The 24,694-nt window shown below is 44.7% G+C and overlaps 2 protein-coding genes across 3 annotated transcripts; both read right to left on the reverse strand.

The window, feature by feature from the left end:
• Positions 1 to 88: 88 nt before the first annotated feature.
• LOC107374093 (gastrula zinc finger protein XlCGF26.1-like) lies at positions 89 to 11,041 on the reverse strand. Its single transcript, XM_054737543.2, has 3 exons — positions 10,093 to 11,041; positions 9,877 to 9,961; positions 89 to 5,175 (listed from the first exon to the last, which is right to left on the reverse strand). Exons 2-3 carry the CDS (start codon positions 9,884 to 9,886, stop codon positions 3,500 to 3,502), a joined length of 1,686 nt encoding a protein of 561 aa, XP_054593518.2. The 5' UTR covers positions 9,887 to 9,961; positions 10,093 to 11,041; the 3' UTR covers positions 89 to 3,499.
• A 965-nt stretch (positions 11,042 to 12,006) lies between these two features.
• Positions 12,007 to 24,613, reverse strand: LOC129160625 (zinc finger protein 234-like). 2 transcript variants are annotated; one of them, XM_054737541.2, is made up of 4 exons: positions 22,703 to 24,613; positions 22,444 to 22,606; positions 22,228 to 22,312; positions 12,007 to 15,629 (listed from the first exon to the last, which is right to left on the reverse strand). In XM_054737541.2, exons 3-4 carry the CDS (start codon positions 22,235 to 22,237, stop codon positions 13,672 to 13,674), a joined length of 1,968 nt encoding a protein of 655 aa, XP_054593516.2. In that variant the 5' UTR covers positions 22,238 to 22,312; positions 22,444 to 22,606; positions 22,703 to 24,613; the 3' UTR covers positions 12,007 to 13,671. The 2 variants fall into 2 exon arrangements, with proteins under 2 accessions (XP_054593516.2, XP_054593517.2); XM_054737542.2 differs by having other exon boundaries at positions 22,444 to 24,613.
• Positions 24,614 to 24,694: the final 81 nt, after the last annotated feature.

Here is a 24,694-nt window from a genome sequence, read left to right on the forward strand (position 1 = left end):
CAAATTTTTGGATTTTGATGTATGCATGTGAAAAAAGATTAAGCCTACAGTAAAACAGGAAATAAATGTGCAAAGGCTACAGAGAGCATTGACATAGACCAGAAAATCCCTTTATTGTCCCTCAGTGGGGAACTTGGGTGCCAAGGCAGTAATTACTTTCATAACAGGAGCAAAAATAATAGAATAAACAACAAGAAAAGATAAAACAAATACTTAAAATATTCAAAATATTCAGATTAGGATCTCAAAAATTATTAACATATACACATTTTAAGGAATACAATTATGAAAATAATTGAGACACAGTAACGAATACCACTGATGTGTATTTTTATTTTATGCAACAATAGCCCTTTTTAGAAAGGCAAATCAGCACAATACTGCCACCCCGGTGTGTCTTATGAACATGCTGTGCCGGCTTGGTGATGCGGGAATCTTGCGGCATTCGTGCCGGCATGCTTGATGGCCATATTGCCACAATGCCAGACTTGTGAATGGATATTACGGTGATATACAAGATAGGGAGGTGTCATGATCATGTGGGGAATCACTGCCGAGCTCCGCCAGGAAACTATATTAAAAACGACCGTAAGCACGCCGATAAGTTTCACTTTTGTAAACAGAATCAGCTGAGCTGATAAACTAGAGCGATGCGAAGCTCCTCTCTGTTAGAGCTGGAGCTCCGATCACCAGAGTGCACGAGGACTGTGAGTGACTGTATGAACAAAAATGAATGAGCATGGCTTCCATCACAACAAAAAGCAAGTTCTGTCCAAGTTAAACGGAAGTTTGCGGCAGCGCAGCAAGCACCCCCTTTACACAGTCATTGTGTCATCTTTCACGATTGTGCCACGTTACTACCACGTTCTGAGCATTTATAAACAACCTAAGGCTCCCAGATGCCAAATTGAGTCAAACTGGCAGTATTGTTTTCTAAAAGAGGCTATGGACTTAGTGAAAGATTTACAGCTTGGTAAACACAATATGTGCCAAGCGACCCTGTTCTAGAGTAAAGGACAACAACCAGGGATGTATTGAAGATGTTCGAACAACAAGGATCGTTGTTGAATTTCTTCTGATTGGAGTGGGAGGTTTTCTGGTATTTCGTAAAATTGGGAATTCGGGGGTGATTGGAGTGCCACCCGAGCTTACGGATAGTCTCAAACGTGTGGAGACTGCTCAGACTTGGACACTGCTCAAGGTGAACGGCAAGCTAGAGTTTCGAGCTGCGATTCCGATGTTAGCACGCAAAATGGACATCATCTTGGAGAAAGTCACTGAATGGTATGGGCAAGTTTAAACCTAATTATTGGATTTACTAAGGGCTGGAGACCAGTTAAGAACTCAAAGTCAGAGAGGATATTATCTCTGCCTGCTCCCAAACAATTTTTCTTATCTGAATCAGACAGCCTTGAGCCTGAAACCCCCCCCCCCACGAAGGAACGCAGACAGATGCTGTGAAAACCCACCCTTGCCCCCACCTGTAGATTTGTGGCCTGATCTGGCAAGGTCACCAAACCAAAGGAGTCCATGTGCACTTTGCACAGTCTATGTGCACTTTGCACCATTAATCTCCCTCCCACCTGTGAACAACAGGGATCGAGCATGCGCACTGAGGCTGCATTCTCAGCCCCTCCCACCTGCCTATCGGACACTCGTGCCTATGAACAGCCTGATGTTTTGTGCTTATCTCTCTCTCATCCCTACACTGGTTACCAGTAAACCACAGAATAGATTTCAAAGTGCTCCTACTAGTTTTTAAATCACTCAATGACATGGGGCCAAAATACATGTCTGATCTCCTTCCTGTATGTAAAACCAGTAGGTTATATATTTCATTCCTGCTTGAATTCAACGTGAACAAGCAAACAGCAAAAGCTTTCGTACGGTTTCACAGCTCCTCTCCAGTTACCACAGCTTAACTCAGGCTCTGTGGACCTTCTACAGCAGCTCTGATAACTTTAGCTACAACGATTTTAAACCATCAACTCCTTTTGAAAATATAGACAGACCTACAACAAAAAGGCAGGTTTAAACAGCTTTAGAGATTTCATTGAACATTTACACTGAATTGACACAAAAGAACGACGCTAAAAGTACCTGTAATATTTTCATTAATTTTCCACTAATGTCAACATCCCATTAAATAAATATCCACTTCTTTTTTCTAAATTGTCAACAAATCTAATAGTGGTAATATTTAGGGAAGAGAAAAAGCGTCACTGACTTTGATCTGAGGGAAGTCAGATCTAATCCTAGTTAGATCTTTTTTACTTTTGAGAATAAATAAGTAAAGATTGCTCTCATTATTTCTTTGTGTTTTAAAGCTTGTTTGTATCTGAAACACCACCCCAGAACCTTGTCTGTGTTAGAATCGTCTGTGGGTTTTAGCGTGGACCTGTCTAAACCTGCATTTGACCAGCATAGTCTTTGTGATTTTCAGCACCGTTTGACACCGGACTTGTCGCCGTGACACAAAAAATGACTGTAATACCACAGAGACTCTGCCAGGGTCTCCCTGAACAGCCACAAGCTTTAATTCTTACAGCATTTCCCCATCCTCCACTCTGTGCTCACTAGGGGGTGGGAATTGATAAAGGTTAATCAATATCAATGTCATTGTCATTCTATCGATCTAATTCCTTATCAATTCTCGAGTAGTTCAATAGGTGGCAAAAAATTAATAGCACTCAGTCTCCAGCACGGTCCTGGTATTGTTTGTAAAGATGGTTTCAAATGTTCTCCTTTATGCTCCCTGTAAAGGCAGCCATCTTGTTGTTTGGTGTAGAGTTGCTGTAGCTTTTGCAAAATCTCACCACAGGTTGGACTTTTGTCACTGGAGTCTGCCAGTGTGTGTGTGTGTGTGTGAGTGTGTGTGTGTGTGTGTGTGTGTGGGGGGGGGGGGATTTTAAAGACAAATAACGCCAACACGATAGGCAGTGCTAGTTGATCAGTTACCTGCAGTAATAACAGGAGAGGACGTGCGAATGTCACTGCTGGTGCTGCGTTGACATTCACTAGTCAGGAGCGAGTCCAAACACAATAACTTTAAGTTACCACATTTAAATACTTTTGCATGTATGTAGTGTTTCCTTCTATGATTAGATATCTACTTTGCAAGTATTGCAAGTTGCCCTGTTGTCAACCTTTCTCGTAAAGATGAACCAAACTTTTGAGCATTTCTGCTGCTTAGGCGCCATGTCTCCAGCCGAGTAAACGTGTAAGCTACGTTATGTGCGTGGTGACGTCACTCACACTGGCTGGAGTTGATAAGGGAAATGTTTGCAAGAAAGGCAAATGATGCCTAGAAATTGAAACAAGGGGAATATATAAAAAACACGTCACTGGAACTGTGGGGCGACTTTAATTTTGTGGTGGCGGAGTGCCACAATCAATTACACATACATCTACCCTACATGTAGAGGGAACCCTTCCAATCCTTTTATATGAACATTTTTTTTACTGTTGTCATTTTTATATTAAAAAAAAAGTTTTTCTTTTATATATATTTTTTGTTCTTGTCAAGTGCCATGTGATTTCTATCTTGAGAGGCGCTAAAAAAAGATTGTTTTCTTTCTTTCTGTACTGTGTGGACTTTCATGTGCTTGTTTAAATTTGTCTTACGGCTAAATATTTGTCCACAGAGATCACACAGAAAAGGTTTCTTTCCTGTGTGGACTTTCATGTGCTTGTTTAAATGTGCCTTTTGGCTAAATATTTGTCCACAGAGATCACAGAGAAAAAGTTTCTGTCCTGTGTGGACTCTCATGTGCCTGTTTAAAGTTATCTTGTGGCTAAATCTTTGACCACAGAGCTCACAAGCAAAAGGCCTCTGTCCTGTGTGGACTCTCATGTGATCGTTTAAAGTTTTCTTACAACTAAATCTTTGACCACATAACTCACAGGCAAAAGGTTTCTGTCCTGTGTGGACACTGGCGTGCCTTTGTAAGGTGTTCTTTTGGCTAAATCTTTGTCCGCAGAGCTCACAGACAAAAGGTTTCTGTCCTGTGTGGACTCTCGTGTGCCTTTTTAACGTGTTCTTTTGGCTAAATCTTTGTCCGCAGAGCTCACACACAAAAGGCCTCTGTCCTGTGTGGACTCTCATGTGATCGTTTAAAGTTTTCTTACAGCTAAATCTTTGACCACATAACTCACACGCAAAAGGTTTCTGTCCTGTGTGGACACTCTCGTGCCTTTTTAACGTGTTCTTTTGGCTAAATCTTTGTCCGCAGAGCTCACAGACAAACGGTTTCTGTCCTGTGTGGACACTCGCGTGCCTTTTTAACGTGTTCTTTTGGCTAAATCTTTGCCCACAGAGCTCACAGACAAAAGGTTTCTGTCCTGTGTGGACTCTCATGTGCCTGTTTAACGTGTTCTTTTGGCCAAATCTGTGTCCACAGAGCTCACAGACAAAAGGTTTCTGTCCTGTGTGGACTTTCGTGTGTTTATTTAAATATGATATTGTTCTAAATATTTTTCCACAGTTGTCACAACTAAATGATTTGAGTTCTTTCTGGGCTTTCCTGCCTGGGTCTGCATGTTGCTTCATTCTAACACACTTTTTACCAACCAAACAGCCTGAAGACCTTATTACTGAATGACCGGTCACGCTCACATGTTTCTGGAGAGAACACTGGTGGAGAAACTGTTTACCACACTCAGGGCAGCTAAAGGATTTGTTACCAGTCCTACCATCTGACTCAGAAGACCTGCTCTCATTCCAGTCATTGTATTCGTCTCCAGTTTCAGACCCAGAGTCTGACAGCTCAGAGTCTAGATTTACATCATCATCCTCTTCATCATCTCCACTAACTTCAGTCTCTGAAGAATTATAAGTCTGTTCATGAGGGTTCAGATCTGGGATCCTGCTACTCTCTGCTCCTCCACCAGTTTCTGCTGCCATCTGGTCAGCTGAGCTGCTGGTTGGAACATCTCTGTCTTCTAGTTGCTGCTGATGAAGCTGTGAGATCAGAGGTTTCTCTTCATCATCCTCACTCTTTATAGAAACTGCAGTGACTGGAAACCTGGCAGCATCAGTCTCCTCCTTAAAATGGAGACATTCTGCCTCCAGACTGGTCCAGAGTTCCTCCTGTTCCTCCTTTATGTGGAGGTGTTCCGAGTCCTGCTGGTCCTCATCAGGAGCTCCTTCTTTAACCAGCACCAGCTGTTGAACATCTGTAGGAAACACAGAAACAATTGTATGAATTTGACTGCTGCAACGTTAAATTCACACATATTACAGTTGTATGTGTGGCAGTGTGAGCGTCCTGTCACAGTGTCCCGATTGATCATGCGCCCTGGCTACTTGGCCAAGGGGATGTCCCTTTGGCTGACTGGTTAGAGCGGGGGTCGGCAACCCGCGGCTCTGGAGACGCATGCGGCTCTTCCATCCATCTGATGCGGCTCTGTGTGTTTGTAAAATAATGAATGGATATTTAAATAAAATGCTTTACATTTTACTGCATTAATTTTACATCTGTAAGCCAATTCTATGTAAAGATTGTCTGCGTAAACCTGAACAGTTCCAACCCGGTCTTACTGTGAGACCGGGTTGACGGGTCACGCTTGTGCGTAATCATAGGCGCTTTCTGAGCTGAAGAGGATGTGAGATTCTGAGCTTCTCCTCAGACGGCTCCTGGATGTGTCGCCACATTGGAGACAGGAACAAGCGCTAATCAGCCAAAGTTTCATCATCAGGGAACATTTTCTAAGTGACAAGTCTCTCTGAGAGACAGGGTTTGGAAAACACTCGCTTCAGTGGGAGGAATCTTCCTGCATGCGCTCTGGTTCTGCGATGTGCTCCAAGCCCCTCTCCACATCTTCAGCTCGCTGTGGACCTTATGTAGTACACGCTGACAGTGAGCTGCGCTGAGCAGTGTCCAGCTCAGATGTTCAGATGGGAATCTTTTCTTGAGTGATTTAGCTACATCTGCGATGTGCGAAACGAATAAAATGTCAGTTCGTCTGCATGCGTCAGGGTAATTCTTTCTATTCTTTCTCCGTCAAAATAAACGGTCAAATACGGGAACTATCCGGTCAACACAAGCCCTGTTTTTAACTGTTCTGTTTTCTTGTGAAAATTGTTGCAAAGAGATATAATTTAACTTGATTAACACCAGAGCCAGGTGCACTGCGCCGTTATCTCCGTCACTGTAAATGAGGGAAAAACAAAATGATCGGATCCTTTTCTGACCTTCCCCACCTACAAAGTTTAATTACAACAATCAAACGTGACAGAGCCTGGATTTGTATTCTGAAAAGTCTAAACATGTTTTAGAAAGAAACGTATGACAAAAGTGGCACCTGCTCAGTAAAACCACCAACAGGGAGAAAAATATCTAAATATTGTCGGCAGAGACGGGCTACAACTTCTGGATCCACGTTATATAAATCGTTTTATTGATTATCGTCTTATGAGAGATAACTTTGACGTACACGAGCGACCGTTACTGGCTGCTGTCACCTGTTGTGAGCAGCTCTCTGATGTCTGAGGGTAGGCTCCGCCCACAACGCCGCGGCTGCTGTGGCTCCCAGTGTTTTCTTTACTGTGGGAAATGGGTAATAATGGCTCTTTGATGGGAACAGGTTGCCGACCCCTGGGTTAGAGCGTATGACTCTCACCCGGGAGTCTGGGGATCAAATCCCGCCTGGGCCCTCGTTTCTCCACCTTGCCACATTTGGCGTTGTTGGCAGGATCCATGTAGTACTGTCAAGTAGGTCCATGGATGTGAAGTTTGTGGCACCCTGCGCGGGAGCACGAGGATGTGCTTGTGGAAAGAGGGGGGAAGATGTGGCAGTGTGAGTGTCCTGTCACAGTGTCCCGATTGATCATGCGCCCTGGCTACTTGAGCTCAGATGTGCAGATAGGATAAAGAGACGCCACCAGGGGAGCTATCTCCCCTTTGACCTTTTTCCGTGGCCTAGTGGTAGAGTGTCCGCCCTGAGACTGGGAGATCAGGGGTTCGATTCCTGGTCGGGTCATACCAAAGACCCAATGCCTCCCTGCTTGACACTCAGCATTAAGGGGTTGGATTGGGGGGTTAAACCACCAAATCGTTCCCGAGCGCAGCTGTGTCTGCAGCTCACCGCTCCCCCAGGGGATGGGTCAAATGCGGAAAACAAATTTCGCACACACACCTGTGTGTGTGACAACTAATGGGACTTTAACTTTAACTTTATCTGTCCCAACTGCAGCAGAAACGCATTAGCAGCCTTGGTGCCGAGCGAGGGCGTCCAAACAAGTTAGGTCAGAGACCTCCAACTCCATCCAGGCTGCCACCGACCCCGAGGCAGAGGGCTCCCACAGAAGAAACACTGGAAAGATTAAAATAAATTCAAATATAAAATAACAAGAGCTAATATGAATAGAAAAAAGTAAATGTAGATAGAAATAATACAAAAACATAGATATACAGCAAAACTCTGTTAAAATGAAATCAAGTTAAATTATGCAAGCATTTAAAACAGACTATGAAAAAGAATAAATAGTTAAAAGCTAAGCTAAAAAGGCGAGTCTTGAGCCACCCATCACTAAACAATTTAGAAATTTCCTTACAAAGGTTGAAAGATTCTCTATTTTTGTATCAGCGGTGAGAACAGCCAGAAATAACTTTTATAGTAATATACTCACAACACATCTTGGTGATCAACGTAAACTATTTAGTACCATTAATTCGGTTCTCTTTTTAAAAGATGCAACTACACTCTCAGTACCAACAACGTCCCTTTGCACCGATTTTATGAACTCTTTTCAGCTTAAAATTCAGATTATTAGGTCAAGCATCTTGCCATTGGGTCAGCCCACCATTGAGGAACCAGTCTGTCTAAGTCAATTTTCTAATTTTACACTGTTGTCTCTTCATGATTTGGAGGAGCTGGTCAGGTCCATGAAACCCTCTGGTTCTCCAGAGGACCCCCTCCCACCAAAACTACTAGTTGGGGCTCTTCCTGTGCTGGCGCCATTTATTCTGGAAAGCGTCAACAACAGCATTTTGACTGGAGTGTTTCCAACCACTTTTAAGAATGCAGTTGTACATCCTTTACTGAAAAAACCTGGCCTGGATCATACTGACTTTTCTAATTATCGTCTGATTTCCAAACTCTCGTTTTTATCCAAAATTACTGAGATAGTAGTTCACACTCAACTTTCCAGTTACATAGGAGATCATAGCCTCCTCGATCACTGTCAGTCTGGCTTTAGACCTCACCACAGCACAGAAACTGCACATCTTCGTGTATTAAATGATATCCTGGTGGCAACTGATTCTGGTTCCCATGTCCTTCTGTTACTCCTGCACCTCTCTGCTGCCTTCGACACAGAGGACCATGGCATCCTACTTAGAAGGTTGGAGATGAGGTTGGGGGTAACAGGGATAGCCCTTCATTGGTTCAGATCATATTTGTCAGATAGACAATTTAGTATTCACATTGAGTTTTTCCTCTCCATCTACTCCACTTCGCTGGGGTGTGCCTCAGGGTTCGATTCTAGGGCCACTCCTATTCTCGATTTACTTATTGCCATTGGGGATGATTCTGACTAACCTTGGAATAAGTTATCACCTTTACGTGGACGATTGCCAGATTTATCTGGCTTTAAGTAAACCTGACTCAACACGCCTCCTTGTCGACTGTATTACTGCAGTTAAAGGCTGGCTGTCGGAGAACTTCCTTTGTCTTAACAAAAACAAGACCAACGCCATTCTTTTTAACCCAATAAATCCAATGCATGCACCTGGTGACTACCCTCTACCGTTTTTAAATCCTAAATCCTGTGTATCCAGTCTGGGAGTGAAACTTGACTCTGATCTGTTAATGAGTTCACAAATTAACTCTACAGTCCGGTCCTGCTTTTTTCAACTACGTCGCATCTCGCGCTTAAAGTCAATAGTTAAACGACCTCAGCTGGAGTCTGTTGTTCACGCCTTTGTAACCACACGTTTAGACCATGCCAACTCACTACTTGTTGGTGTCAGTGCCTCAGCAATCAAGCGTCTACAGAGAGTGCAAAATGCGACGGCTAGGTTCCTGACAAACACCTCCAGACGCCGTCACATTTCACCCGTCCTTGCATGCTTGCACTGGCTGCCTGTTAAATACCGCATCCAATTTAAGGTTTTGACCTTTGTCTACAACATTCTGAATGGTCAAGCCCCGGCTTACCTTTCAGAACTGATAAAGCCTTATGCTCCAACCAGAAACCTGGGATCTGCAGATCATTTGCTTTTGTGCGTCCTGAAAATGAGGTATAAATCTAGTAGAGAGCGGGCCTTTGAAAACTTTTAGGTAGAAAACTTTTTTCCGGCTCCCCTGGATGTGTAGGATATACAGCTCCCCCATCCCTGCTCCTGGATGAAAAGCCGGACATTTTCATCAATACAAGAACCCGGACATCCAGGACAGAGTGAAAAGTGGACATGTCCGGGGAAAACAGGACGTACGGTCACACTAGTTTAATATAAAGCAGGAGATTACAGATACAGTATTTTGCTCGTGCCCTTGCTGCCCTGGGCCCTTTAGAGTTTGTGGGCCCTGGACAATTGCCCAGTTGCCCGTATGGTTAATCCGGCCTTGCAACAGGGGCTTTTGAACACTGACTAAATCTCACGGTTTCAGTTTTTTTTTAAATAAAATGTTCGATAACATGTATTAGATTGTTGTTGTCTAGTTCTCTGTTTTGCATCTGATATTTATAAATAATTATTATTTTATTGTGTAAAATTAACCTCTAACAATTTAGGGTGGTCCTAAAATCACATATTTAATCTAGCCACACATGATCGGCACCACACACATGCGCACGCACGCACGCACGCGCACGCACGCACGCACACACACACACACACACACACACACACACACACACACACACACCAGTACCTGTGTCCATGCTGATGAAGCAGTCCCAGCTGATGGATGATCCTGAAGTGGTAGCAGGTTTTCTTTAGCCGTGTTTAGCTAACAGCTGCAATAGAAACAAAGCAGGAGAGCTGATTAAGATGCTGCTTCAGAACAACGCAGGAGATTAAAGATCCAACGCTTTGGTTCTGATCAGCTGAGGACACATCCAGTCTGGAAAAGAGGACCTTTGCTCACCAGAGTTCACGGAGTAGAGCTAACCGCTTTTTCCTCCAGAGTCACATTCAGATTCGGGCCTTTTCCGTCGGAGAGTGTGAGCAGGATGGATGTGAGAGCGAGCAGCGATCCTGCATCATGACCAACTCAGATGAGCGAGTCTGATAGAGGGAACCTCTTCAATCTGATGAAAGCAGCAAAACGAGCGCGTTTCTCAGAGAGGCCAAAGGAACAGCAGCAGATCCAGAGGGCAGGAAGTCTAGAGAAAAGCTTTTCTCACCCATCACCTGCTTCTGGAGCTCCGATTGTCACGAAGACCGCAGAATAGCTTCTCTGCTTCTGGAAAGAACTCCACCAAGTTGTTGAGGAGGAGAAGAAAGTTTCCACAGCCTGGTGAGAAGATTTCTGCAGCAGCAGCAGTTAGTCGCTTTAGCTGATCAACTCTCCCAGAGACTGAAGTGAAGACATTTTTACTGCAGAGCCTCAAATCTTCTCCTCACACACCACAACAACAACAAGCTAGCTCTGCTAGCAGCTTCCGGTTTCTGCTGCTTCCGGTGGTCCGTGACCCGCGTAAAGGTGCGCTAGCGCCACCTGCTGGACGAGATTAACATTTGTTCTGTTCCACAGACCTGTGTTCAGCAGGGGCGTATTAAGGACTGAAGAAGATCCGGGGCTTAACACACACACGCATGCACTAGTCAACATATATATTTGTCATGTACCACATCAATCAAATCAAAAGTGAGACGGATGACACAACCGCCCCCCGTACTTGCTTGTTACCACATTCCACCCGGCCACAATAAAAAAACGGCCATTATTCACCTCCGCCGACTCCGACACCGGCCAAAATTTGATACCCGGCAGTTAATTGAATACAGGCTAATATTAGAGGATTTACGGTAATTAAATTTTATAGCAACTGTTTATTTTTGAATCAGAAGCTAGGAATCTTTGCTTTTCAATAACCAGAATTATCCCTTTCTGTGTTTCGTTTCAATAATGAGGCAAGTTTAAAAATGAAGAAATTTTATTACCAACAATTTTAAACTTAAAGATTTGAACAACAATTATAAACGACAATTCATGAATGACAATTTAATGACAATTTTAACAGCTTTGATATTAAATTTGTTTTAAAAGGACAAACCTGTGGCTGATGAAAGCTAAATTGGAAATACGAGTTTGGATGCGTGAATTGAATTATCAGATTTCTTTCAGAGAGAGAGAAAAGCATTCTGGATGGAAATGATGTTTTGCGGCTAACTGAGTTGTTTACTTAGAGAAAACAGCATCAAACACATTCCTGTGTGCTACCTCACCCAAACAGGAGACCCTCTTGTGGATCCGGAGGTCAGGGGGATGGTGTTTCATCCAAGGTACTCGGTCCGGCAGAGAAGACGTGAGTGAACCGATCCTCTGGTCCAGAGATGTCCCGGGTACAGTGTCGAGCGTTTGGCTTAGCTGTTTAGAAGTTTCTCGTCTGAACTTAACTCAGAAATCAATAACTCTGTAAGGAGTTTTTCATCAGCTGGTTACAGTTTACGTTTATTCTTAGCTATTCTTGTCGGCGTGACAGAACAGCTTTGCAGAGTGTCAGGGCGGCCGTCCCGTCTCCTCAGGATGGTGTTGGTTCAAGAACTGACTTGAAGCTGGTGATGGTTAGTTTACAAAGCTCTCAGAACACACCCACTCTCTCAGCGAGAAAGCTTTGGTCATGCGTCAAAACATGTGTTGGCAATTATTGTTTAGATGAACTCTGTGTTAGATGGATAAGGTGGAAGTGACCTTCTTTGTTGAACACATTACTGTCATCAACCATAATCATAATTCATCATTATTATACCCAAAGCATAATAATTCATTTCATGTAATTAAAATACCTTTATACTGAACCACGTGATCATTTATGATGATTATAATAAACAGTAATAAAATCAAAGAGTTTATTAATATTATTATTTAATTATTATCGTGAACTTGAAGTGTCCTTCTTCTGGGACGGAACAGCAGCAGATATGGTGATATGTTCTTCCAGACATCATGGCTCCTTGGTTAATCTGTGGATTTAAAAGTACTGTTTGACCCAGCTTGACCCAGCTGGGTAAATGTGACTTTTGCCACAAATTAGAGGACCTTCCGTGATGCTACACTATCTACTGACAGCTCACATACTCAGACACGTGACGATGACAAGGTTTAGTTAATATCCTGACACATTGCTTTCTTTTCCACAAATCAGAACTCTTGTATCTGAGCAAGGTATGGTTTCTGAGGTTTGTTGGCAAAACCCATTTACATGTCAAATTCTGATTTGTCACTAAGTCAAAACATGGCAATTATTAACACAGAACTCGCTTCACCGTGAGTCAGTTGAGCTAACTCTGGACTATGGCCATTGCATCTTTTGACAAGCTGCCAAAACCTGTTGCGCGCTACAGCTGACCGCCAACGGTTCCTTCAGAATAAAGCTGACACAGCTCCAACTCCTTAAGAGTCTTTCCATAGATGCAAATAAGTACCTGTTGTGACCTGGAGACAACTCTAAGACTGGTCAAGTGGTGCTGCTGTTTCTCCAACGGACTTCGGTACCTTTGGGGTCCCTGGACTTCAACACATTACGGATCTACCACGACGGTCTTTGAGAGGGTACGTAGGCACGACACATTGCGTCTGATGTGGTTTTATTAACCACCACTTATAGTTTGTAGCAGACCAAATTCACTCCCACTCAGAACTCAGTTTCTTCAGATACGACGGTTCTGACAACATCACATTCACACATCATCACACCTCACATTCCATCCACTTAGATTCATTCATCACATAAAGTGTTTCCTAGTTGTCATGTTTTCAATTGTTTAGAAAATAAAATTTACTTTTTATAAACTTGACTCTCTCTGAATTAATACGAAGTGTGTTGTGATCCCTGAATAAACAAATAATCCTAATTCTTCTGGTTAAACATTCAAAGATCAATAAGGATGATACTCTATATTTATATAGAATCATCACATCTTATTGATCATAATTAAAACCAAAACACATCTGTAGTCTAACTCTACATCAGTGCGATGTAGATCTCGAGGGGATTTCAAATCCTAGAGTTTCACTGTCTATTTTCTACATTTTTATCAGAAGCTAATGCAGGAGATATGTGTAGGAGGTTATTTCCATTTTCAGCCTGCATGAAAAACTGTGACCAATTATTACCAGAAATAATCAATAAATATTGTTTTTTCAGTGAACCACACCTTTGTGGCTCCTGTTCATTGTGTCCTGTGTGGACTTTCATGTGATTATTTAAATATGCCTTATGACTAAATTTTTGTCCACATCGCTCACAGGCAAAGGACTTCTGGAGTGTGTGGGCTATTATGTGTCTGTTTAAAGTTACCTTATGGCTAAATCTTTGACCAGAGCTCACAGGCAAAAGGCTTCTCTCCTGTGTGAACTCTCATGTGATTATTTAAAGTATCCTTACGGCCAAATTTTTGATCGCATAGCTCACAGGCAAAAGGTTTCTCTCATGTGATTGTCTAAAGTTGCCTCTCGGCCAAATTTTTGACCACAGTAGTCACAGGCAAAAGGCTTCTGTCATGTGTGGACTCTCATGTGATCCTTTAAAGTTTTCTTATGGCTAAATCTTTGACCACATAACTCACAGGCAAAAGGTTTCTGTCCTGTGTGGACTCTCATGTGATCCTTTAAAGTATTCTTACGGCTAAATCTTTGACCACATAACTCACAGGCAAAAGGTTTCTGTCCTGTGTGGACAATCACGTGCCTTTTTAAAGTGTTCTTTTGGCTAAATCTTTGCCCGCAGAGCTCACAGACAAACGGTTTCTGTCCTGTGTGGACTCTCGTGTGCCTTTTTAATGTGTTCTTTAGGCTAAATCTTTGTCCGCAGAGCTCACACACAAAAGGCCTCTGTCCTGTGTGGACTCTCATGTGATCGTTAAAATTTCTCTTACAGCTAAATCTTTGACCACATAACTCACAGGCAAAAGGTTTCTGTCCTGTGTGGACACTCGCGTGCCTTTTTAACGTGTTCTTTTGGCTAAATCTTTGTCCGCAGAGCTCACAGACAAAAGGTTTCTGTCCTGTGTGGACTCTCATGTGAATGTTTAACGTGTTCTTTTGGCTAAATCTTTGTCCGCAGAGCTCACAGACAAAAGGTTTCTGTCCTGTGTGGACTCTCATGTGAATGTTTAACGTGTTCTTTTCGCGAAATCTTTGTCCACAGAGCTCACAGACAAAAGGTTTCTGTCCTGTGTGGACTTTCGTGTGTTTATTTAAATATGATATTGTTCTAAATATTTTTCCACAGTGTTCACAACTAAATGATTTGAGTTCTTTCTGGGCTTTCCTGCCTGGGTCTGCATGTTGCTTCATTGTAACACACTTTTTACCAACTAAATAGCCTGAAGACCTTATTACTGAATGACCGGCCTCCTGTTCATTGTGTCCTGTGTGGACTTTCATGTGATTATTTAAATATGTCTTATGACTAAATTTTTGTCCACATCGCTCACAGGCAAAATACTTCTGGCGTGTGTGGGCTATTATGTGTCTGTTTAAAGTTACCTTATGGCTAAATCTTTGACCACAGAGCTTACAGGCAAAAGGCTTCTGTCCTGTGTGAACTCTCATGTGATTATTTAACGTATCCTTACGGCCAAATCTTTGATCGCAGAGCTCACAGGCAAAAGGTTTCTCTCCTGTGTGGACTCGCATGTGATTGTCTAAAGTTGCCTTTCGGCCAAATTTTTGACCACAGTGCTCACAGGCAAAAGGTTTCTGTCCTGTGTGGACTTTCGTGTGTTTATTTAAATATGATATTGTTCTAAATATTTTTCCACAGTTGTCACAACTAAATGATTTGAGTTCTTTCTGGGCTTTCCTGCCTGGGTCTGCATGTTGCTTCATTCTAACACACTTTTTACCAACCAAACAGCCTGAAGACCTTATTACTGAATGACCGGTCACGCTCACATGTTTCTGGAGAGAACACTGGTGGAGAAACTGTTTACCACACTCAGGGCAGCTAAAGGATTTGTTACCAGTCCTACCATCTGACTCAGAAGACCTGCTCTCATTCCAGTCATTGTATTCGTCTCCAGTTTCAGACCCAGAGTCTGACAGCTCAGAGTCTAGATTTACATCATCATCCTCTTCATCATCTCCACTAACTTCAGTCTCTGAAGAATTATAAGTCTGTTCATGAGGGTTCAGATCTGGGATCCTGCTACTCTCTGCTCCTCCACCAGTTTCTGCTGCCATCTGGTCAGCTGAGCTGCTGGTTGGAACATCTCTGTCTTCTAGTTGCTGCTGATGAAGCTGTGAGATCAGAGGTTTCTCTTCATCATCCTCACTCTTTATAGAAACTGCAGTGACTGGAAACCTGGCAGCATCAGTCTCCTCCTTAAAATGGAGACATTCTCCCTCCAGACTGGTCCAGAGTTCCTCCTGTTCCTCCTTTATGTGGAGGTGTTCCGAGTCCTGCTGGTCCTCATCAGGAGCTCCTTCTTTAACCAGCACCAGCTGTTGAACATCTGTAGGAAACACAGAAACAATTATATGAATTTGACTGCTGCAACGTTATATTCACACATATTACAGTTGTATGATTGCAACTGGAAACTGATTTTGAGCCTCTACAAATTACATGAAACTGTTGGGGCTTAAAATATCCCAGGAGCCTTGATTAACAACACATTCTCACTCCCAACTCCTCTTATAGTGATGCTTCTCCCTCCACGTCGGTGTATATGACGCCAAAACAACACTGGTGCACGTAAATTTGAAACAGACAAACGGATGGTCAAACTGCTGTCTTCGGTCTTATTTAAAGTTGTACTATGGTAGAACGTTGAGAGGCATTAAAAAAAGCCCTTTTTTTCTTTTGTTTTTTTTTACCGTGTCCTGTCTGGCTGTGAAGCAAACAGAATTGATGTCTGAATGCTGGTGACAAGCCTTACAGATTTATTCTCAGGTGGAGCATCAAAGTGTCTGCTTTTAATGTCACGCCTGATACTTAAAACTTTATTGTTGTTGTTTTGAATGCTTTGTAATTCTGACCAGACACGGAGTCAGAGGTGAAAGAGAAAGGAAAAGACAAAAGGTGGTGGTGGTGGTGGGGGGGTCCACAAAAATAAACAATAATGAACAAGAGTCTGCTTCTAGACCTGCAGAAAAAGACAAAAAAAAGCAATAGAACAAAAAAAATGGGACACAACAACAATACAACAAGATCAAGCTATCACTGCTTCATCTTGATGAAGAAATATATAATCAGCATTGATTAACTGAAGAATCACGATAATAAATCACAGTGATTAAGTGCCCACCATAGTCTTAAGACCTGTGTTTAACGTTCCCAAGCCCATACTTTTGAGAGCACCATGTGAGCACCTGTGTGTGTACACGCACTTGTTTATGTAAGGTCTCTCTATAGGAGCGTCCAATAGAGAGTGTGAGGGACCACAGATCCACCCCCCAAAGATGCGCAGGAGACGGGGGGAGCTCCAAGTCCCAGAGATCCAGGCGTTGCCCCAGAACACAGGAACCCCAAGGAGACTGCAACCAGGAAGGCCCCCGCCCCCCTCGAGACGCACAGAGGATCGCCCCAGGGGGCCACAACCAGCAGCCGGCAGAGTCCCGGGAGATATCAGCGGCAAGTCCACAGGCCCGCCCGCAGCCTCCCACCCCCTAGCCAGCCGAGCCCGGGACCCAGGGGCGACCACCCCCGCCGGGGACCCAGCAGAGCCCAGGGACCCAGACCCCACCAGGCAGCCACCGGGATCTAACAGGCAGATGCCAAAATCTTAAACCCCCAGACCCGGTTGCCACGAACACTCAGGCAGACCAAGGCACAACCCCCCACACCAGGTGTGGCAGGGGGAGGGGGGACAAAGATCTATATCATCAAAAGAAGTTCCAGGAGAGGGGAGGAGTCAAAGGCCCCACCTGACATATACAGTCATACACAAACACAGTCACACGCTCCCTCCCTCATGCTCACACATGCACATACAACCCAAGACTTACAAAAATGCACGCCGGACACCCACTCATGCTCCCCATACACACCCTATTCACTCTGGTCCCGGTACTGCTGCACATTGGGTACAACCATTACCAGTAACCAGAGTTTGACCCTTTCTGCTGGGGTGCTGATGAGCAGCCCCCCCAATGCTCAGCACAGCAACCCACCACCCCAGACCCCAACCAAACGGCCAGATCTCCCTCCTAGCCTCCAGCCCCGGGAAGCCGAAAGACAACAGAGGTGTGCTAAGACCCCTAGTCTCCCTCCACCTGCTCCAATATAGTGTTGTGTGTTGATGAGATGTATTCCATGGCTGTGGTGAGCGGTCAGTGCGGGCATTGTCTGGCACTACCCCACTTGCACCCACAGCCCTCGGTGCAGTTCAAAATTGGAAGTGGGCACCGGCACTTGGGATGAGGATGAGAAATCTCCCTGCCAAATGCCGTTTAGTGTGCTCACTCCCAAGGCCCTAAGTGTGTGTTTGTGTGGAATGTCGTCAGTGGAAGTGTATAAGGTGCAAATAAAATTGGGGAGCAGGTTGCCACAGGAATGTGGAAATGGGTTCATACCCGTACTCCCTGACTTGTCCACCCCCCAAGGTCCGATGTGCATGTTTGTGTGATGATGTGAGGGAGCAGGAGGAGAAAAATATGTGGGGATGGGGAGGAATTGGCTGTTTCTGCCATCATGTGATCACCACTAGCATTACTGAAACCCTTCACCAGCGCATCTTCGGGGTGAACACGTAAATAACTTCAACGGTGTCTGAATAAGTGTAATAGAGGACATGCTAGCTGTGCTAATGAGATAAACTAGAATGCTAATGGCTGGAAGAGCTGATGGAGGTCCATACCAGGGCTGAACGTTTAACTACATATGCAAATAAATTGCGATGTGACAAAAAGAGATTTTCAAATCGCAAAGGCTTCGATTTGACTGGCAGCGAGTGAAGAAGAAAGAAGAAAGTATGATTTCTATAGCGCCTCTCAAGATAAAAATCACGAGGCGCTTCACAAAAACAAAAAATGTAAAAATATAAAAAAGCATTTAGAAAATGGTTAAAAATATATTTAAAATGAGCAAAAATAGACAATTGTGATTAAAAAATGTTAAGAAAGAGAGAGAGTGAATAGGAAAGAGGGAAATCAGTGGATCCTGAGGAAGGTGGAATAGGTGGGGAGAGCAGAATAAAGAGAGAGAGGTGAAGAAGGTCATACAAAAGCCAGCTTGAACAAGTGAGTCTTCAGCTGCTTTTTAAAGGAGACCACTGAGTCCACTGATCTCAGGCTCAGGGGGAGAGAGGTCCAGAGTCTGGGGGCCACAGCAGCAGATGATCTGTCACCTTTGACCTTTAGCCTGGTGCTGCACAACCAGTAGGCTTTGATCACTGGACCTCAGGGACCTGCTGGGGGTGTAGGGACTAAGAAGATCACCGATGTAAGATAGTGCTTGTCCATGTAAGGCCCTGTAGACCAGAACCAGGATCTTGAAATGAACCCTGAAGTTGACTGGCAGCCAGTGAAGCTGGAGGAGAAGCGGGGTGATGTGGGTGTGTTTGGAGGACTTGGTCAGAAGCCGAGCACAGGCGTTCTGAACCACCTGTAGACGGTTCAGGGAGGTTCTGCTCAGACACGTGAAAAGAGAGTTACAGTAGTCTAAACGTGAGGAGATGAAGGTGTGGAGAACTGTCTCAAGTTCAGAGCGGGACAGAATGGGACTCAGCTTAGCAACGTTCCTGAGATGGAAGAAGGAAGAGCCAACAAGAGAACTGACATGAGAATCCAGGGTGAGAGCTGGGTCAAAGGTCATGCCAAGATTCCTGACGGAAGGTGAGAAGCAAGCTGACCAAGAGAGTCTCTGACTTTGGGAACCAGCTTGTCTGGGGCACAGATGAGGATCTCAGTCTTATCTTCATTCAGCTGAAGAAAGCTCCCACCATCCAGGCTTTAATAGAGTCTAAGCAGGTGTGTAACAGCTGCAGCTTAGACATCTCATGGGGCTTAAAGGAGATGTACAGTTGGATGTCATCTGCATAGAGATGGTAGGAGATTCCTTTGAAGGAGCTCAGGATGTGCTGAAGAGGAAGCAGATAGAGGAGGAAGAGCAGAGGCCCCAGCACAGAACCTTGTGGGACACCATGGGTAAGAGAGGTGGTGGAGGACCTAAACTTGGAGACGGCCACAGAAAAGGAGCGCTCAGAGAGATAAGAGGAGAACCACTCCAGAGCAGATCCTGATAGGCCTACCCAGTCTCTCAGCCTCTCCAGTAGCAGGTGATGGTCAACAGTGTCAAAGGCTGCAGTCAGGTCCAGCAGGACCAGAACAGATCAGTCCCCTGCATCACTGTGGGTCAGAAGGTCATTAGAGACCCTAAGAAGAGCTGTTTCAGTAGAATGAGCTCTACGAAAACCTGACTGGAAGCTATCATAGATGTTATGTTCATCAAGAGCAGCTGTGAGTTGTTTAGCCACAACCTCTTCCAAGATCTTGGAGATGAACGGAAGTTTAGAGATGGGTCTGAAGCTGCTATGGAGAGAGGGGTCGAGACTCGGTTTTTTAAGAAGCGGGTGGATTACAGCGTTCTTAAAGTAAGCAGGGACCTGACCAGAGACCAGAGAAGCATTAATTATAGAGAGCACGCTGGGACCGATGGACAGAAAAGCACTTTTAAACAAAGATGAGGGTAAGATGTGGAGGGGGCATGCAGAGGTCTTCATAGAGTTAACTAGTTTGGTTAACACAGGCAAAGAAACAGGAGCAAAGCTATCTAGGATGATGGGCCTGTTTGGAGTCGGGAGAGGCGGGGATAAGGCTGAAGGAGAGATGCTAGATCTAACCTTATTGACTTTGTCCACAAAGAAAGACAGAAAGTTCTCAGTCTGTAACAGAGTGGATGGAGGCTGTAGGAGAGGCAGGAGAGACGATGCTGCTGATGGTGTTAAACAGCACCTTGGGGTTCCCTTTGCTCTGGGACACCAGGTTGGTGAAATAGGAAACCCTGGCGTCTCTGACTGCAGAGTAAAGCCGGGCAGACACAGTGTGACTTTTTCACTCGTAGCGTTCAGCTTCAGCTCAAACTGTACGACTTCCTCGCAGGGCAGATCTCACGAGTCATGCGCTCACACTGTACGTCTGGTAGCAAGACTAAAAATATGCTAAAAATAGCAGTTTTTACTCAACACGTCAGACTTTTTTGTCTTGCCTGTTGTCCTTCGGGAGTGCTGCAGGAGGACACACAGGGATTTATGGGGGTTGGATGAGGAAAATGAAATAAAGAAAGTAAATCTGTGTTTTGTGATCAGTTTAATGTGACATGAACACGACAAACACGCTTTATTGACAATCTCTGTGAGTAAAAAAACGTGTAGAAATAAAAACGAACAATGTGTGTTATTAGTGTAGCAGGATGAGGTAAACTGCTCCTGATTTTAACAGATAACACCTGACCCCGCCAGTCACCAGTAGGGGAGCTGTGGGTATAAAAAGCAGACTCGGGCAGTGTTTCCTTCCTCGTTTACGGAAGTAGCTGCACTACCCAAACAGTGGCAGCGTAAGCTGGATGCGTGTGGATCGCGGTGAGTATTCTGATCAGCTGTTAAAAAGCAGATCGGTGATAACTGATATAGGCTGTATACAGACAGAGGCGACATTTGGAAGCCTGAAGAAAGCTGTAACGCTACCGCGTGCTGTTGGAAAAGAAGCGTGCTTGCCTTCTAGGTGATCTATTGCTGTCGGCGTGGTAAGTGTGTGCGGCACGCCCCCCCTCCCTGCACGCTCAGTATGAATATTCTTTTCCTGGGTTAATGAGGTTTATTACCATTTTTCTGTTTAGGACCCGAGGTGTTGTGTGGTGCTACGACAAAGTGCTTTGAGTCACTGCTGTGACCCCCCCCCCCCCCCCTCAGCCGAGGAGCGGTTCGATAGAGCTGTTTGGGATCTGTTTGGGCCGCCGCTCACTCGGAGCTTAACCGGGGATTTTAACCAGTGCAGGTGCTCCGCCGCCAGAGGTTCTCCCACCCAGCGTGTTGGTAGGAGTGGAAAGGGAGATCCTTTCTCCCCTCTGACGCACGAGGATTCTGTGTGTGCTGAGCCCTCTCCTGTACTCACTCTACACCCACGACTGCACGGCCACGAGAAACTCCAACATCATTGTGAAGTATGCGGACGACACCACAGTGGTGGGTCTCATCGCCAACGACAATGAGACGGCCTACAGGGAGGAGATCAGCGCCCTGACCCACTGGTGTCAGGACAACAGTCTCACTCTCAACGTCACAAAGACAAAGGAGATGATAGTGGACTTCCGGAGGAGCAGAGGAATACACCCCCCCATCACCATCAACGGCGACGCTGTGGAGAGGGTGAGCAGCTTCCGTTTCCTTGGAGTTCATCTGTCAGAGGATCTTACGTGGTCAGTGCACACGGACATTACAGTGAAGAAGGCACAGCAGTGCCTGTTCTTTCTCAGGAGACTGAAAAGATTTGGCATGAGCCACCGCATCCTCAGGACCTTCTATTGCTGTGCCATTGAGAGCATCCTCACTGGATGCATCTCCGCCTGGTATGGCAACAGCACCGCTTACAACCGCAAAGCTCTCCAGAGAGTAGCGCGGTGTGCAGAAAGGATTATTGGAGGTGAGCTTCCCTCCCTCCAGGACATCTACAGGAAGCGGTGCCTGAGGAAAGCGGGGAGGATCATCAAGGACTCAAGTCACCCCAGCCATAAACTGTTCAGACTACTTCCATCAGGAAGGAGGTTCTGCAGCATCCGGTCCAGAACCAGCAGACTGACAGACAGTTTTTTCCATCAGGCCATCAGACTGCTGAACACGGCGCAGACACCTCACCCTCACTACTGAAACTCCAACATTACACACTCCATACTGTACATTAATGCCACTGCTCTGCACATACCAACCTCTGTATATTTTATATCTCTTATCTTTTTGTTTACTTTATTCGTTTGTAAAACACGTACACACACACACACACACACACACACACACACACACACACACACACACACACACACACACACACACACACACACACACACACACACACACACACACACACACACACACACACACACACCCCCCCCAGTACCTGTGTCCATGCTGATGAAGCAGTCCCAGCTGATGGATGATCCTGAAGTGGTAGCAGGTTTTCTTTAGCCGTGTTTAGCTAACAGCTGCAATAGAAACAAAGCAGGAGAGCTGATTAAGATGCTGCTTCAGAACAACGCAGGAGATTAAAGATCCAACGCTTTGGTTCTGATCAGCTGAGGACACATCCAGTCTGGAAAAGAGGACCTTTGCTCACCAGAGTTCACGGAGTAGAGCTAACCGCTTTTTCCTCCAGAGTCACATTCAGATTCGGGCCTTTTCCGTCGGAGAGTGTGAGCAGGATGGATGAGAGAGCGAGCAGCGATCCTGCATCATGACCAACTCAGATGAGCGAGTCTGATAGAGGGAACCTCTTCAATCTGATGAAAGCAGCAAAACGAGCGCGTTTCTCAGAGAGGCCAAAGGAACAGCAGCAGATCCAGAGGGCAGGAAGTCTAGAGAAAAGCTTTTCTCACCCATCACCTGCTTCTGGAGCTCCGATTGTCACGAAGACCGCAGAATAGCTTCTCTGCTTCTGGAAAGAACTCCACCAAGTTGTTGAGGAGGAGAAGAAAGTTTCCACAGCCTGGTGAGAAGATTTCTGCAGCAGCAGCAGTTAGTCGCTTTAGCTGATCAACTCTCCCAGAGACTGAAGTGAAGACATTTTTACTGCAGAGCCTCAAATCTTCTCCTCACACACCACAACAACAAGCTAGCTCTGCTAGCAGCTTCCGGTTTCTGCTGCTTCCGGTGGTCCGTGACCAGCGTAAAGGTGCGCTAGCGCCACCTGCTGGACTGGATAAACATTTGTTCTGTTCCACAGACCTGTGTTCAGTAATTAATCAGTACGGTCGGGGAACTTGGCAGGTCTGATAAAACGGCAGGTTTTAAATGTCCTGAGAAGTAATTCACTTATAAACAGTTATTCAGAACGACACTGAAAGGAAAGCGGAACCCCTGAAAACATACTTTTTGAAGAGTTATTGGACAGATAAAGTAGCAAACGCAAAACATTAAATGACGGAGCCAATTGGTAGCCTTTCCGACCATGACTACAACCTCGTGGCAATGAAAGAAGCATGTGCGGACAAAGACATAGAGGAGATGGAGCATCAACAGATAGCAGCAAGACCCACTGGTGATCACACTCCAATAAAAAGCCCCAATCCAAAAAAAACTATAAAAGAAAGCTACCGGGAAACAGGGGAGCAATGAAAATATCTATGATGCCCTGCTGGCCTGAAAGTCTGAAAGCTTTTGACCTTAGGATAGAGGCAAATACAAAAGCAACTGAAGAAAACAAAAAGGAAACAGACTAGCTCAAAACAAAGATGGAGGCTTTAACGAAGGAAAACAAAGAGCTGAAGGAAAAATGTCTGGAAAACTCAAGATACCGAAGAAGAAGGGACCTCAGACTTTTTGGCTTGGCAGAAAAAGAGGTTGAAAATACAGGGAGAGAGTGATTGGCATCCTGACGAGAGTGATTCCTGTGTCAGTGTCTAGCGGATTTAACAACTTGGGGGCCCAAGGCGAACACAGACATGGGGCCCCTTACACTAAATTTTCGACAATCTGACCTTTAACTGGATTTGCGAAACTCTCCCCTCTTCTGACACGAGTTATTTTCACTCTTTATTAGTCCTCCTCTTTTTTCCTGTTTTTCTCTCCCTTTGAGTGCCTTCAATATTTGCTCTGCTTTCTTCTTTCTGTCAGCGCTCCTGTGCTTTAGCCTTAGTTATTTTTTTTCTATTTTCCATTTTGGTCTACATTTTCCTCCCATGAAACATTTTCCATTGTCTTGCCTTTCTGCTTCCTTTGATGTTTACATCGAGAAACGATGTCACTTTCAGAAGTGAAGATAAAAGCTTTTATGAAGCATGCTGCTTCTTTCTCTTATTGGAGCCACTAGGATAACTCCATGTCATGCTTCATGTTTTGACTATCGCTTTGAGTTTGTTACGAACGCCCCTGCCTCTCTTCTTATTATTTGTGGTCTTATGGCACTTGGCAAACAACAATTTGGTGCATTACCGCCACCAACTGGATTGGAGTGGAATGACTACCAATCACTTCCTGTTTGTGCATCGCCGTCTAAATGACCCTCTTATGACCATAATTATAACAGGGCCGCCTGGTATTTTTTTAATCTTATGGCTGTAAAATTGTAATAAAAAGCGCAAAGTGTGTGTAACCCTCTTATTTTTTCAGAACAACGTCAGCTTTTAGTGTATGGTTTGAATTTAGAATTTATTTCTGAAGATATACACTCCTCGATGTCAAATGGTTTTAATGACAAGGATGAAGGAGCCCTGCAGCGACATACAAAGCTGAGTGAGCAGAAGCTAACGGCAGCGTGAAGCAGCAGCATGGGCTGAAGAACAAAGCTAAGCAATGTGATAAAATAGGTAAATAAATGCAGCGCAGCTTTGCATGCATACTGACAATGTGACCATTACATTAGCTTAACA

The sequence above is a fragment of the Nothobranchius furzeri genome, chromosome 2 (assembly GCF_043380555.1).
Source record: "Nothobranchius furzeri strain GRZ-AD chromosome 2, NfurGRZ-RIMD1, whole genome shotgun sequence".
NCBI classification, from domain to species: Eukaryota; Metazoa; Chordata; class Actinopteri; order Cyprinodontiformes; family Nothobranchiidae; genus Nothobranchius; species Nothobranchius furzeri.